Source organism: Asterias amurensis, chromosome 2, assembly GCF_032118995.1.
Source record: "Asterias amurensis chromosome 2, ASM3211899v1".
Taxonomy (NCBI): domain Eukaryota; kingdom Metazoa; phylum Echinodermata; class Asteroidea; order Forcipulatida; family Asteriidae; genus Asterias; species Asterias amurensis.
The window spans coordinates 6,487,589-6,504,752 of record NC_092649.1 but is presented as its reverse complement, the minus strand read 5'-3'; the positions used below and the strand labels follow the sequence as shown (position 1 = coordinate 6,504,752).

Below are 17,164 nucleotides of genomic sequence, written 5' to 3'. Positions count from 1 at the left end.
ATGTTTTGGCAGCGGGTACCGCAACGATATAAGAGATGTTTAATATAAATATTTGTAATAGGAGTAAAAGGGAGATATGGCCATAGCTTTCCACCAAAACCAAATCTTCATCCGAGGCATAAACAAGCACAAACAAAAACATATCCATTTAAAAAAAAAAGAAGCACAGGAATAAGGGAAGGTATCCAGAAGAAAAAACTGAGGAAATATCGCAAAGTTGAGTTTACAAACAATTGGGTGGCTAAGAGCCAACAAGAGTAAAGTGTATAATGAGTTAACTGTACTGCAAGTTACTCATGCACCTTTTGTTGCTATAAATTTGTGTGTCAGTTAAAAAAATACCAATATATGCTCTGATGCAATTCTTGAGAAACAAACAATAAACTTTTAAAGAGAGCTCCAGTTGTCACAAAATTTAAGTAAAAGGAAATCACCGAAGTTCAACATTTTTGACACAACTCCCTCAGGTTAAAAAAAGCTCAGCGCACTTTAAATTGTTGCTACTTCAAGCTGAATAAGCTGGCGCACCCTTGTGGATAAATTTCCTTTAAATACTGTTTTCGTTTTTCAAATACTGTTTTGTTGCATTCTCACGAGACAAAAAATAGTTCCAACAGGAAATGAAGGCAACGACCGAATTTCATAAAAAAGTTGCTTTCAAAATTTCTGCCAAACAAAGTTGAGTAGGACACCAGTCGCAGACGGTGTATACAAGATTGTTTTGCTTAATCTGAGACCTCAAAGTCTAATTCTGAAGTCTTGAAATCAATTTTGTGAAAAATTTCTTCTTTCTCAAAAACTACCTCACTTCAGAGGGAGCCGCATCTCACAATGTTTTATACTATCAACCTCTCCCCATTACCCATTACCAAGTAAGGTTTTATGCTAAAAATTATTTTGAGTAATTACCAATAGTGTCCACTGCCTTTAAAAGAGAGATACTTACTTTTTCAACAGGAGGCATAACAGTATGCTGGCGATGATAAGAGCAAAGAGTCCGGCGATTCCTATGATCACAAAAATGATGTTAAAACCGTGTGCTACTGGAGGAGCTGTTATCAATCGCTCTGTGGTGGTCGGTGCTGTTGTGGTCATTGTTGTAGTTGTGTTTGTTGGAAGATCTGATGACAAAAAACAAAGAACAAAATAAAACTCAGTAGGGGCACTTTTATAACAAATAAGGGAAGTAACCGGAAACCAACACAACAGGAAACAACTGAGCTCACATGGAGGACTCTGATGCTGGACCAGGATGCATAGAAGACGACCATCAGTTTCCTGCAGAAGACATCCTCATTTTCAACTACTACGTTCAACTACTCGTTCAAAACTACAGAATTTTTGTCACATCCCAGTATACTCCCTGCTCCCTCCCTTACCCCCCTTCTAGTCCCCCTACCCCCAAACTGTGTGAATCATATTTTCTTACGGTCTGTTGAACTGACTGCTCCAGTACCGTTAGTAATCATTCATTCTGGGCAGTCAATGCAGTACTCCATCCCAGTTTCATTACTGAATGTTTTTTTCCAAAAGATGTCTCCCCTGCTCCCCCCCCACCCCCTTTCTATCCCCTAGCCCCATCTAGTATGAATCATATTTTCTTACCGTAGCAATCTGTTGAACTGACTGCTCCAGTACCGTTAGTAATCATTCCATCTGGGCAGTCAATGCAGTACTCCATCCCAGTTTCATTGCTGAAGGTATTTTCAGGGCAGAAATCACATCGGTTATCTCCAATCACATCGCTCCATACACGGTACGAACCCTTCTCACATACAGCTACAGGAAAAATTAATAACGATTATTGCTTTTTATATCACGCTATACACACCCAAGGATCATCTCAAAGCGTTTCTACTATTATTACCACTGGTCACTTGGCCATTAAAATCATTCCTTAAACCATCTCATCAGCTCTCTGGGGAGTATACATCGTTTGCAACAAATATGCACTACTCGGCTAAATTAATCACAAGAACCATCTCTACCCATTTACTTCTCGATGAAAAGCAATTAAAGATGTGTCACAACTTGGACTTGAACCCAAACTCTGAACAGAAATACCAGAGCTTGAATTCGGTGCTCTTATAATTATCCCCTCGACCAAAACACCCCCACACATTAAATACCACGCATTCAACAAAATTGTTCCTAGAAAAATCTTCAAGAGTCCCAAACAAAATGCTTCAAAAGCCAATGAAAGCTCAGTTGGTAGAGTGTCAGTTCGTTAATCTGTGGGTAATTGGTTCAAATTGTGCTCTTGTAATTTTGTCTTTGTTTTGCCCCAAATCATTTGAAATTTACTCAGTCAGTTTCCCTTTTGGTTCAATGGTTGATATCACTCTTAAAGGCAGTGGACACTATTGGTAATTACTCAAAATATTTATTAGCATAAAACCTTTCTGGGGGACGAGTAATGGGGAGAGGTTGATGGTATAAAACATTGTGAGAAACGGCTCCCTCTGAAGTGCCATGGTTTTCGAGAAAGAAGTAATTTTCCACGAATTTGATTTCGAGACCTCAGGTTTAGAACTTGAGGTCTCGAAATCAACCATCTAAACGCACACAACTTCGTGTGACAAGGGTGTTTTTTCTTTCATTATTATCTCGCAAGTTCGATGACCGATTGATCTCAAATTTTCACAGATTTGTTATTTTATGCATATGTTAAGATACACCAACTGTGAAGGCTAGTCCTTGACAATTACCGATAGTGTCCACTGTCTTTAAGACACTCACCAAAGCATTCAGTGATGTTACTTGCCCCCTTGCCATAAGTGACCATCTCATGAGGGCAGTTGGTACATGAAGACTGCCCTTCCTGATCCTGATATGTACCAACAGGGCAAGGCAGGCAATCAAATTCATTCTCCGAACTCTGGAAAAGAAATGTCCCCTCCCCGCATCTCACTGCGAAGAAAAGCAAAAGTAAGTAAAGCTGAATTTAAGAAGTATTTTTCTTATTGCCTGGCTAGATCAAGATGGAAAGAGCCATGTTAGTTTGGAGGACAAACCAAATGAAAAAGTTCAGTAAAAAAATACTGCATGAGCTTACATGTCAAAGTACCACTTTGAACTGTCTAAAGATAAAGAAACTTACCACTTTAAGCAGTCTAAACGTAAGAGTAAATAACAGCTTTGTAGTCTCTCCTTTAATCTGGGACCGAGCCGGTTATGACTATAAAGCCCAGTTGATACTTCCTTCGAATGCAATACGAATTTTGACGTCACTAATTTGTGAACGGTCACAGTGAAAACAGCCATGTGACATAAAACTTCCCATGCCTAAGTTGACCTTAGGTCCCTGCTAGAGGCTACAAACGGGGCCCAATTTCATAGAGCTGCTCAGGCACACAGTTTTGCTTAAGCGAACAAATCCTTGCTTAGTAAAATCAGATTACCGTCCAAGACTCCACCCAATTATTATGCTAAATAAACAACAGCTAAATACTAGTCACAGGCAATGTATATGGCATGAAATTTTTGCCGTTAACATCTGTAAAATAAGCAAGCTATTTTTGTGCTTAAGAAAATTGTTTGCTTAAGCAGCTCAATGAAATTGGGCCCTGGTCACTGGGATCCAAAAGGGCCAAGAAAAACTCACCACAGAATCCGTCATCAGTTTGAGCAGTTCCCTCTGGGCACGTGTTGAAGGCATCAGTAACAATGGAGCTGAGGTCAGGACTTTTGACCTCTCCATCGATCTCCAGTTCAAACTCTCCAGCTTCGACAACAGTGACTAAACCACTTACAGATTCAACTAAAGCTTGCCCACCATTTTCTATAATAAAAAAAGACAGCAGTCCAACCATAAAAATACACAACTGCTAACCAGATTAAAAGCTCTCATATCGTACTTAATAATAATAATAATAAATTCTTTCATAGCGCATTTCACATTACATATAGTGCTTTATATTGGTGCCCTGGTCATAGGGCCAATAACATCCCTATTTTAATGTTTCTCAGCTCCCTTGTGAGTATACAGCCCTGAGCAGCCTGTAAGGTCCTTGTGGCTTTTCAAGTACAATATCAACCTCTACCCTCTCAGGTACACGTTTATATCCCCGGGTGAAGAGAAGCAATTATAGTAAAGTATCCTACTCCAGTGTCAAGACCAGGATTCGAACCCACACTCCGGTGACTGCACTATAATTTGAATTTGATGATCTTAACCACTAGGGCATTACACTCTACGTAAGTAGAGATACAATAGTGGCTATGGAAAACCATCTCCTCTTCTTGAACATCTGAACTGTTTATCCAGCTATGGGGATAGGACCTTTAGTAACATTTCACCTCGCCCCTGGAACTCTCTGCCTCAACATCTCAAGGACACAGATGACATCTTGCGATTCCAACATTCTCTCTAACCCCATCTCTTCAGATTAACCTATAAAGACATCGTGTGAATTTTGTCTTCTTGTTCTTGACCAGCGCCTTTGAATGTTGTAGATTAAGTGCGCTTTAAAAATGCTTTATTATTATTATTAACATGCAGGTATGATCCTCATGATAAGGGACAAGGTGTACATTTCTAAGGGAAACAGTTTAAAATCATATTATATGGAAATTGCCATTATTAAATAACATCAGAAACAGACTATAGACAATTTGTCCCAGCTTCAATCAAATTCCATACCCATGGCTTTTGTTTTACTAAAGAAGTTTATGGTTGATGATTGCAATGGATAAGCTTGTACAGCTTCTTTATTAGAATATTTCAAAATCAAATTGAATCTAGTAGTTGAATGAGTGAGTTTTCAATTTTGAACACTAACAATATTTGGCACTAAAGCTCCATCGCTTCGCTACCAAAATTAGGATGAACTATGAACAAGGCTTTCACATCAAAACTCAATAATTTTGATATCACAATGAGTAGATTTTTCAATTTTTTCCCCCACATAATTTCCTTCTTTAAGGTGACTCAAGGATTGGCTCTTTAGAATTTGATTCTATAAAATGAAACCATAATCCCGCCAGGATCCCACCGAAATCTAGTCGGGAAAGAAACCCGGTAGGATGCTGTTTTTTTAAACATCAGGATGCCGGTTCAGGTCATTTTAGATGAACTGTGATAACTGGCGAGATAATTTACAACCGAGATTCCATTTGGAATTCTTTTACTTTGATTTTACTGTATGTATTATCAAACCTGTTCCATTTCCAGTTGCATTTCCTGTCTCAGTTAAGTTAATGAAGACAGTCACTGTGAGTTGGATACCAGATACTGCCTGTCTGACTCCTCGACCGCCATGGTTACAGTTCCCAACCTGAGATATCGATGAGAAAAAGATTGAGAAATTTTGTGGCGATTCTTGATATTTTGGAGGATTTTTCGGGGGCATGGTTGGCTTGTGCGTAAAGCACTCACCTCTCACCAAGATGATCCTGGTTCGATACTCCACCAGGGCCATGGTTGAGTTGAAATGTGCGTTATGGTCCAGAAAACCTTTGTGGCACAGCAGAGAACCAATGCAGCATTGGTTCTCTGCTGTGCCACAAGGGTTTTCCGGACCATCCGATTATTGAAAAATCAAACACCTGCAATCTCTGGCTGTGCTTTGTTGTCATAATGTGGTTGGCTGCCAAAAACGCGCCCTTGCATGCCTGCTTCTCGAACACATTGAAGCCGAGTCCTTCGCAATTTAGCTCTTAGCTGCGAGTAAGGATGATTAGCCTCCCAAATTGCTATAATTATTATTATTATTTGGGTTGAATGAAAATCTTATGCAGATAGTGCTTTGAGCTGACTACAAGTATGTGGGAGCCCAGAGTCCGTTTAAAGGGCCTGGGAGTGTGTGGAGTGAGGACACTCCTGATACCAATTACTGTGTTATATAAGTCTAGTCTATTTTCAGGCGCACTGTTTAGTTCACTAAAAAACCTTGGCTAACAACCCACTAAGAAACATTGCTCTAGAGTGGGGACATTAACTAGGGGAAAGCAACCTTTTTGAATAGGAGACAGAACACTTTGACCTGGGGCATTGTGCTAACCCTGACATAAGGCTTTTTCACACTATCTGGCTCAAATCTGTTTTGAAAGCTACAAGGTTCCACTAGGTATTGGTTGTATAAAATTTTGATACTTTTAAATTTTGCTCTGCTGTTCGCACAGACTGAAGCGTAATAAGCAATCAGCTACACATGTAATGGAAGACTTAAGACGGAGTGTGCACGCTCAGAGCCGCGAAAAAGGATCATTATGTCTGCTGCCGCCAGCGCCTCAAAAGTCTCCCGTTTTCTACAGAACTTCAAAGTCTAATAAGTCTAGAGCATGGTTTCATCACCAATGGAGTGCTGGAGTGTCAAAGGTCAGTCAAAATCACCAGTTGGACCTTAATTCAACACGGATATTTTCAAATCGTGAAAAGGCCTGGACTTAAAGGCACTTATTTCACATTTAAAGATACTGGACACTGTTGGTTTATTGTCAAAAACCAGTCGTCTCACTTGGTGTATCTCAACACAAGCATTAAATAACAAAGCTGTGAAAAATTGAACTCAAGTTGCAAGAAAAGAATGGAAAACACCCTTGTCGCACAAGTTGGGTGGTTTCTTGTGCTTGAATTCGAGACCTCAGCTGAGGTCTCGAATTCAATTGAAATATTTTAGCGAGGAATTACTCTTTCTCGAAACCGGCGTTACATGTACTTCAGAGGGAGCCATTTCTCACATGTTTTATACAATCAACAGCTCTCCATTGCTTAATTACCAAGTAGGCTTTTATGCTACAAGCTATTTTTGAGCAACTACCAGTGGTGTCCACTGCCTATAGTCAGATGTGGAATGAATATGCTTCCAGTCAGCAAATATCATACAATATAACATGGTTTGAGTCAATATTAGCTCCCCGAGGTATTGGAAGTTGACCCCCAGCTAACTTCCAATACCTCGAGGAGCTAATATTGACTATAGTTACCCTAATAAACCAAGTTATACTTGTTTTATTATACTTCATACATATTCAGTTACCGAAACATGATTTGGAGCAAGGGAAAATGGCGACTGTGCACATGATAAGTAAGAATGGACCAGTAAGAACTTGACTATCAGTATCAGTCATGTCGAATATGTTTGAGGTATACAGTAGTAATGTCCAATATACATCATTTACTTACAGACACTTCAGCGGTGCACGTTTTATCATTCACACAAGACAGAGATGGTTGTTTACTCAAAGATGAGTGTGTACTTTCCTTAACGGTCGCCATGTCCGCTTCAGAGCTACAGGAAACGCTGTTGAAATCGCATGACATCATGGCAGTGAAAGCTTCGACAGGTTTTGCCTCTGCAAAATGAAAAAATACAAATAATAATGAATGAGGTTTAAAGGCATTCCTTAGGGAGGGGTGACTCATTCTAAAGTATCAGGAAATACTGAGCTTTGTGTCAACCTTTGAAGTATCAGTGAAATTTTGTGATAAATCACTCAAGAAAATAAATGTATTATAGTTTGTTTGGTTGTTTTTCTTAAACATGCTTCATAAAGGGAATAAGATAGTAGGTGATGAGGTCTTAAACAGCAGTTTAAGAATGGCTGAGACCTTTGCAGGTTTTAACAAATGTTCAAGACTAGGTCACAACTCTTTTTTTCCCTTTCATAAACACAAGTCCATGAAAGCATTCCAAAACCTTAAAAATTTAAGAACCTGTCTGATACCTGTTGCAACTTCTGTTTGGGCCCACTGTGACTAGATTTCCTTAGGCCATATTTATACTGCACGTTTAAACATAGTTTAGACAGATAGAAAAATTGATTAACTGGGCACGGTTCTTTTACATTTTGAGATTAAAGAAAGAGAAATAAAACATGTTTCAGAACACTGGGTCCTATGAATAAAAAGTAGTATTTACTGACGAGTACTAGCAAAAAGTAAAAGCATAAACTACCAAGTAGAAGCATTCAGTAAAAGCGTCTTCTAAATTCCGTATGAATAAACCTATTCTTTTACTGCAAAGTATTCACTTAATGCTTAGGAGTAAATACTTTCGATATACCATGGCTGAATGGCTCTTAACAAAAGGTTTCCTTCGTATTACAACTCCCATTCACGTCTACGTACGCGCTCACACACACAGCCAAAGCAGCATTTGATTTAACAGAAACATAGAAATCTTCAAGTCAGCCATGAGGTTTTTATTCTGACAACATTTTGATGAACGCGACTCATGGATAAACAGAATCAAAACGTTTTTGTTAAGCTTTTGTAACTTGGAGTGGAGCATGACAGTGCTGGATAGAGAAGATGAGAGCTGGGTATGAGCATAGCTATTTAATTTAAACTTTAATAATAACACGAACAACATTCTATTGAAATGCATTTAATTGTTTAAAAAATTACTTCTTCTGATTTTATGAACAATAAGCCTTAATGATCGAGGCATTCATTTCTGAGTTGAAAAAGTTCTTTATATCTTTTAAAAAGCTTACTGTTATGATACACAATGTTTTTTTACAGTTTTATTTTATCCTCAGCATCTATAAACAAGTTTGATTAAAAGCAGTTTGAGGTGTATTGTTTCTGTTGTGAAACACTGTGTATGTGTCTATTTAATATTTCAGTGATGAGAGCCATTCAGCCATGGTATATCAGAAGTATTTTACATACTTTGCAGTAAAAGAATAGGTTTATTCATCATAATTCAGAAGATGCTTTTACTGAATGCTTCTACTTGGAAGTTTATGCTTTTACTTTTTGCTAGTACTTGTCAATAAATACTACTTTTTATTCATAGGACCCAATGTGCTAGCAAAGCATAAGGAGAAGCCAGCACCCCTTAAAATTCTCTCTTTGATTTGGAAAGGAGTAATACTGGATACACTTACCAACACACTGTGGTAATCTTGCAAGTGGATTATCTTCATTTTGATGGGGCCAGCGATAGCTAGAGCTTGGACCACAATGGTAGAAGCTCAAGGTTGACATACCAAAGGTATATCCATCCTTGCAGGAGATGGTGCAGTTAATTTCTTTGTCAGCTTTCTCCATACAGTGTGTCGTACCCCTATAAGGTCTACGGAGTTTACTACAGGCTGTTCATCAAACCAAGAGAATGAACAATAATAATAATAATAGAATTCTTAGTTAGCGTAAAACATAACTGGAAGAAATCTTGATGCGCTTTACAAAAACTTAAAAATTACAAAGAATGAGGAAAAGCAAGTAGAAATAGATGGGTTTTGAAATAATCAGCTGTTATAAAATAGAAGATGGTAGGGTGTATGAAAAAACCTTGGAGTCATACGACAGAGTCCACAGTGTGGGGGTGATGAGGAAGCTTTGGGAAGAGGACCTGAGAGATCAAGGAGGTGGATGACATCACTTCGACTTGAATTTTTGCTGTCCATGTGTAAGGGGGCCGAGGGCACTACAACATTTCGTTGGACGCAGGTTTGAATTTCAAGGAAGGTGACTCATTGATTTGTCTCTTTAGTGACCTTTGGTACAAGTAGGTCAATTGGTCAGGTCACAAAAGAGTGAGTAAACTTTGTCAAAACCGATAAATATTTCATAAGTGACTGCATCAATATGATGCACTATAAAGAGACAATACATATGAACTACAGCAAACAGTCAATATTCAAACAAGAAAGTGAGAAAACATTAACAAAATTGGAAAAATATCAAGCTAGAGAATCACTAAAGCAATACTTGTACAGCAAGCACAAGTAGGGCTTCTAACCAAAGAACCAGCACTGTATAAGGCAATCACCAACCTGGACATGTTTCGGTGTTGCAAGCCTTCTCCTCGGTGGCTTCCCCAGAGCAAGGTTGTCCTCCGTTTTCAGGCAGGGGATTGTCGCAGACACGTGATCGGGTTTGAGTTCCACCATCACAAGGCTCGGTGCAATTTGAATACGGCGTCCAAGGACCCCAACCGCCATCAACTGATTAGATCAAAGTGAAAAATTGAAATAGCTGATAAACTATATTCATCGTAGTTTGATTTCTTATGTCTACATTTGAAAGCTACGTCATCTTCCTTTGTGAACTGTTAACAATTACTCTTTGGCTTCTTTGTCTACAAACAAACTTGAAACTTGGTTCGATCCCAGCATTAGGTAGTGTGATCAAATCGTTTATAGTCAGCTTTATAGTAATATCAGTCACTTCAGTTAAAGGCAGTGATGGAAACTATTGGTAATTACTCAAAGTATTTAATAGCGTAAAACCTTACTTGGTATCGAGTAATGGGGAGAGGTTGATCATATAAAACATTGTCAAAAAACGGCTCCCTCTGAAGTGACATAGTTTTCGAGAAAGAAGTAAATTTTCTACGAATTTGATTTTGAGACCTCAGATTTAGAATTTGAGCTCTCAAAATCAAGCATTTGAAAGCACACAACTTCGTGTGACAAGGGTGTTTTTGTTCTTTCATTATTATCTCCCAACTTCGACAACCAATTGAGCTCAAATTTTCACAGTTTTGTTATTTAATGCATATTGTTGAGATACACCAAGTGAGAAGAATTTAGTTTTGTCTGTTTGGCGCGCCATAGGCCTTCTTTCTAATTTGCATTTTACATTTTATGCTTTCCTTGCGTCAGAGATGCACCCATACCATTGTGTTTGATAATCTAACTCATTCAAGCATACCCCTATATAAATGAAGCGCTTTCTCAGCTTCTCCATTCAGGTCATTTCACAAACACACCGAGTATCATCTATCTTTGCCAGTAATACTTTAAACCTGACATGTGTACTTCAAGCGACCATCGTACAAACCGCCGAAATTTTTGACAAGCTTAAAGACTATTTCGACGCTAAGTTTAGCACTATAAACAAAACACCTAATGACTCTACGGCGCTGAAAGAACTCAAACTCAAACTTGAAGCCAAAGATCTGTCAAGACCAGGCAATATCGCCCAGTACGAATTCTGCGAACAACTCGAGATTGTGCTTTGCAAAATCCAATCTGCCTTGACCGTCGATATCAACATCGAAGCAGCCCTACAAGCCGTACAAGAAGGGACGACCCTGATTGCCGAAAGAAAGCAGAAAGTTCGCATAGCCGACTCCAGCAAGGCCGGCTGGGGTACCGTGTCACATCTAGACAAAACCAACGTCGACAAATTGACTGCTGAACAGCAGAAAATGGTTCTTGTCGCAGAGGAAGCTGCTTTGAAAGATATAGAGTCTTGCAAGTGACGACGGAATGAGGCTCTGCAACACCAGCAGAGTGGTTCTAGGCCCACATTTGGTCATCCTGATCGCCATCTTTTTCGAGGTATTGTAAAGCGATTTGTTAAACCCCTACCTATTATATTATACTTTGTCAATTTTCAAAAGCTGTTTGTGATCCCACCATTATCCCATGCTGTAAATAAATAATTTGAATCAAATCCTTTTGCCTCCTTTTTCCTGAACTGTTTTTCATGCGTATGAGCTTAGCGAAGTAGCATGAAAATTTAGTTTTGTCTGTTTGGCGCGCCATAGGCATTCTTTCTAATTTGCATTTTATGCTTTCCTTGCGTCAGAGATGCACCCATTGTGTTTGATAATCTAACTCATTCAAGCATATACCCCTATATAAATGAAGCGCTTTCTCAGCTTCCCCATTCAGGTGATTTTACAAACACACCGAGTATTATCTATCTTTGCCAGTAATACTTTAAACCTGACTTAGTGCCTTCCACCCTCCCGATCCCCGGGCAAAGAGTTTAATTTTGATAAAACATTTTATTTTGTATTTTCAGTCGCCGTTTTCTTTCTCTCTTTTTTCAAAATTGTGTTTTTTTCAGGCATGCCGTCTTTTGAGTTGTGCTTCTCCTGTGGAATGTCTGGCCATTGGTCCAGAAATTGCCCCTACTCTTTGGTTCCAACACCTACTCACGTTACCGAAATCAGGCAAGACCCACACCAGCCGTCCCTTTCACCGGGCAGAGACCTCCATTCCCATCATGGCACGCCCCATCCTACCAGTTCAAGAGAGCATAGCCCCAAGCAGGCAACCAGGGAATTGCCCCGACAGGGTATTTTGATACCGCCAGTACCAGCACCGCCTCAACATTGCCAAAGGCACAGTAAAGACAGTATTTGCAATAAGTTCGATGACGTTCTGAAGGTACATTGTTTTCCTGAAAAGGCATCCTTACAGTCTGATAATTTACCAGTTAAAGGAAGACTAAAACAACATGTTCAATTCTGGCGTGATATAGGTTCCTCTGAAATAATTTTATCAATAATCGAGGTTATGTAATCTCTTTTGAAGAGGAACCTCCTCCTATGTTTTTCAGGAATAATAAGTCGACCTTGTGCGAGGCCATTTTAGATTTACTGGCTTCTTCCCGTATTTCAGAAAAATCTCATCCTTCTTACGTGAACAGCCCTTTATCTGTCTCATGCTCAACTTCCAAGAAAAATAGACTTATTCTTGATCTGAGCGTTCTCAACAAATTCATACCAAAAACGCGCTTTAAGTTGGACGACTGGAAATCGGGTATTCAATTTCTGTCACAAAATGCTCTCATGGTTACATTCGATTTAAAATCGGGCTACCATCATTTTGACATTGCCCCTGCCACCCAATGTTATCTGGGATTTTCTTGGTCTATTAACGGGGTAGTCAGACATTTTGAATTTACAGTTTTGCCTTTTGGGCTCAAATCCGCTCCTTACATATTTACCAAAGTTCTGAAACCTTTGGTCACCCACTGGAGGTCATGTGGAGTTTTAATAGCTCTTTACTTGGATGATGGTTTCATTGTGCATACAGATAGTCCGCAACCACCCATTCTGGCTTGATTTCTCCCTCCATTTCCAAGCCCAGAAATAAATAATGCTGCTAGATGTAATCTTTGCTAAATCCGAGGGTACGGTTATGGCTTATTTCATATACATGTCGTCAATTTTTGTCCTGGTTAGAATCGCAAGGTATTCCTCTGGTGCTCCCCTTTTTTGAACAAGTGTTAGAAATTTACTTGTCACATATAAAATCACATTCAAACTCTGATACATGTAGTGCTTTGATTTCTACTACTGCTTCATTAAGATGGTTTCATGCATTGGTTAATGTCAAAAGTAACCCGCTTGATGCACCTATCATTCAACATGTGGTAGTCAGCGGAAGGCGGGAACTACATCATCTGCCCGCACAAAAACAGCCAATTTCCCTTAGCCAAGTCAAAGCCATTGTCGACCTTTTCGCGGGTCCTGATGCCTTGCTTTTAAATCTTAGATCTGCCTGCTATGTCTCCCTCAAATATTCTCTCCTTTTTCGTCACAATGACATGGCAGGTAAGGCTACCCACTTATCTGAATTGCCAAACAATAAGGGTATTTCAATCTTTATCCTAAAATAAAAAACCGACATTTTCAGGGATGGTACATTAGTACTGCTTTTCTTTGCGACACACTGGACACCTACTCACCAGTTGCGATTTTACGCCGATTTTTAGAGGCTGCCAGGATCAATCTGGGTCAAGACAAATATCTGTTCACCCCCGTTATATTTTTGTCCAGTACAAAAACGTACAAAATTGGCGCCGATAGACCCTTAAGTTACACTAGGTGCAGAGAGTTGTTTTTTGAGGCCCTTAGGTGCATAGGCGTAACCGATCCAAAGGTATACGGCCTTCATAGCTTAAGATCAGGCGGGGCTTCCCACCTAGCTAACAAACATGTTCCTGAAGCTTTGATAATGCAACAAGGTCGCTGGAAGACCACTGAGGCTAAAAACAGATACGTCAAATGGGATATCAAACAAAGACTACACCTGTCAGAGACACTATTCGGTGTTTGTGATCCCACCATTATCCCATGCTGTAAATAAATAATTTGAATCAAATCATAGTGCCTCCTTATTCCTTTATTATGGCGTGTCCATTAACACGTATGAGCGTATGAGCATAGCAAAGTAGCATGAAACTGGTCTTTGACAATTACCAATGTGTCCAGTGTCTTTAAAAAGGGCCTTTTCCATATCGTGTTGTAGGACAGAGGCTTGACTTACAAGACCAATTTACCAAGAAATAAACCACCAGTTTATAGGGTTACACACCTTTGTTCTGATACCTCTATGTTACGAAAACCCTGATGGATTTTCCTAACCTCCACCCTACTCTTACCCAACCCGAACCCTCTCTAGTGTGCAAGTCACGAGGGGGTTATCGGAACAGGGTTGTCAGAACATAGAGCAGTCACAATTTTTATAACAATCTGTTTTTACAAGGTGATGCAGCACAATCTGCTACCAACTTTGCCAGTAGGACCCTGGTGCATGTTTCCCTTCATCCTATGATCTTCCTATAATCTGCCATCTTTTAAGAGGAATATCAATTCCTACTTACAGAGCCACTGCGTTTCAGCATGTCTATGTTTTCTTCCTTGTAGAATACTAGCCCTTATTCTAGAGTGGCTTTTAGCCTTGTTTTGGGCGACTTGCATAAAATCAAAAACAAAAAAAACTCAGGGCAAACCCCTTCTCTCAGCAGAGTGTATAGATTCCTATAAAATGTCATCACATCTGAAGGATGCAAGCAATTATGGTTAGTAAGTGTCTTGCTAAAGAACACAAACTTCAAGACTGGGACTCAAATCTACACTCTGCTAATCAGAAACACCAGAGCTTGAATCTGGTGAACTTAACTGCTTGGCCACGTCGTTGGGATCTCTGTTGCTTTGCTTTCGGTAAGCACTTGTTACAAAATTGAGATTCTACCACAATAAGAATGATCAGGGAAATTATTTTCGCACTCACACATAGAACTTTGGTAATTCTGATCAGCAGAGTGTGGGTTCGAGTTAACTACAGAGACTTACTGATTTGGATCTGGCACTGTGAGCCGTTGAAACCCACAGGACAAACGCACAGATAGCCCACTGCCTCACTCTGACAGGTAGCGTTGTTAAGGCACACATCCTCAAGACAATAGTCTGTCATGTTCTGGCATCTGTCTCCCTCCAACCCCTCAGGGCAGTGACACGTAAACATCGATAGTTGATCTTCACATTGACCAGCTGTACAAGGGTCACTGGAGCACTCATCGATATCTGTGAAATTAATGACGGGAAAAACATTGCATTGTCAAATTGTTCCTCTTGAAACCACACCTTTGGCTTCTGGGCTTAATTTCTTTCTATTTCAATAAGGGAATAAAAGGGTAGCGAAGAGTTCTTAAACTGTTGTTTAAAACTGCCAGGGTTGTGACGGCGCGATAAAGGTAATTCTGCAGTAACCAATACCATAAAATTGGGCCCAGACACAGTACTTTATAACTTTGGTTTCGAAAAAATTTGATAACCTACCATCGCATGTGGAGGGCGCCCTCAGTGTTTGTGTAACAGCATCACTAGGTGTTATAGCCAACTGACTCCATGCAAACACATCAGCAGGTAATGACGTTCTGCACGATGATACAATGTCTGGTACCTGGGATTCATTCCATGCAATACTCCATATGTTGACACTACTCAGGTCCAGCTCAAAGCTGTAAAAATCTGTTCAGTGAGAATTTAAAAAACACATAACTCAACTTGTGAAAGCTGGGAAAGGGACATCAGCAGCAAGGGTGAAATTGGCGAAATTTCTTAAACATTCTTTAAAAGCACTTTTAAATATCTGGAGACTGAGCACAAGAATAGTTTGTCACAAACTACCTGCAGTTGCAAAAAATATAAACCGGTGAAAATTTTCCATTTCACAATTTTTCATAGATGTGGTATATCCATAAGATTCACACTGCCTCTAGCTAACAGGCATTCTCAGTGGTCTGGAGGTACGTGTCATCTACTCATACAATAACAAAAGTTGTTGGTTCAATTCCACTCAAATGCTTGTGGATTTTTTTCGCAGTACTCTGGGAAAGTGCTGAGTGCTTTACATCAGTGGTGAAAAAGTAAAAAAAAAAGAAGAAGAATTTCCTCTTTGTTGGAATTTGTATGTAGTCAATGCCATTATTTAACTGGCTAGAGAAAATTGAATTTTTGACCTAAAACAGTGAAAACTGAACAATCTATAAAACAGTCTTTTCAGAATGTTTTAAGGCGCGGCAGAGTCTATTAGTTGTTACCATGAAAACTTACTTAGTAACAAGCAATGGAGAGCTGTTGATACTATAAAAATTGTAAGAAACAGCTCCCTCTGAGAACATATTTTTTGTGAAAGAAATAATTTTTCACTAAAATATTTGAATAGATTTCGAGACCTCAGCTGAGGTCTTGAATTTAAAGACAGTGGACACTATTGGTAAACGTCAAAGCCCAGTCTTCTCACTTGCTGTATCTCAACATATGCATACAATAACAAACCTGTGAAAATTTGAGTTTGATTGGTCGTCGGAGTTGTGAGATAACTATGAGAGAAAAAAACACCCTTGTCACACAAAGTTGTGTGCTTTCAGACGCTTGATTTCGAGACCTCAAATTCTAAACTTGAGGTCTCGAAATCAAATTCGTGGAAAATTACTTCTTTCTCGAAAACTACTCCACTTCAGAGGGAGCCCTTTCTCACAAGGTTTTATACTACCAACCTCTCCCCAATACTCATAACCAAGTGAGGTATTATGCTGATAATTATTTTGAGTAATTACCAATAGTGTCCACTGCCTTTAATTAAGGCATCTGAAAGCACACAACTTGCGTGACTAGGGTGTTTCTTCCATTATTCTCTCACAACTTTGACAACCAATTGAGTTCAAATTTTCACAGGTTTGTATTTTGATGCATATGAGAAGACCGTTCTTTGATAATTACCAAAAAGTGTCCAGTGCATTTAGATGGATAATTGAAAAGCAAGATAAAAATTGCCCCCAGCCCTTACATGTACATGGAAACAAGTTACTCAACTATCTGGTTCCCTAACAACTTATTCCAAATGAGTCCTCATCACATACCTTCTTCACTACCATCAGGTCCAATGGTGAGCATCAACCCACGCTGTAGTGTCACCGTTGTTTCATTAACAGCGCCCTCAGACGCCAGAGTCTGATCAATATATACCTTCCATTCCTGACTGGTACCTTGCCAGGTTACCAGCACACTGTGCCAACGTCCATCACATAACATGGTTGACATCTCGATAACGGTTTCAGAGCTGCCAGGAACCAAATTTTCTAATGTTATAAAACAGTTCTATTGCTGTTCAAAACAATGGAACAGTCCAATTTAATAACTCAAGAGAGTTATGGATACACCATGTTTGAAAGATTGTAAAT

The 17,164-nt window shown here is 39.4% G+C and overlaps 1 protein-coding gene and 1 pseudogene across 2 annotated transcripts in view; one reads left to right on the top strand and one right to left on the bottom strand.

The window, feature by feature from the left end:
- Positions 1 to 17,164, bottom strand: part of LOC139954346 (uncharacterized) — a 132,082-nt gene that overhangs the window by 1,031 nt on the left and 113,887 nt on the right. For both annotated transcript variants that reach the window (XM_071954102.1, XM_071954103.1), the window contains exons 44-54: positions 16,844 to 17,043; positions 15,258 to 15,449; positions 14,772 to 15,002; positions 9,727 to 9,897; positions 8,836 to 9,042; positions 7,127 to 7,296; positions 5,159 to 5,276; positions 3,605 to 3,781; positions 2,740 to 2,910; positions 1,606 to 1,779; positions 947 to 1,121 (exon numbers count right to left, since the gene is read on the bottom strand). In XM_071954102.1, coding sequence (XP_071810203.1) covers positions 947 to 1,121; positions 1,606 to 1,779; positions 2,740 to 2,910; positions 3,605 to 3,781; positions 5,159 to 5,276; positions 7,127 to 7,296; positions 8,836 to 9,042; positions 9,727 to 9,897; positions 14,772 to 15,002; positions 15,258 to 15,449; positions 16,844 to 17,043 — 1,986 coding nt within the window. The remainder of the gene's footprint in view (positions 1 to 946; positions 1,122 to 1,605; positions 1,780 to 2,739; positions 2,911 to 3,604; positions 3,782 to 5,158; positions 5,277 to 7,126; positions 7,297 to 8,835; positions 9,043 to 9,726; positions 9,898 to 14,771; positions 15,003 to 15,257; positions 15,450 to 16,843; positions 17,044 to 17,164) is intronic.
- Positions 10,706 to 12,038, top strand: LOC139954357 (uncharacterized; annotated as a pseudogene).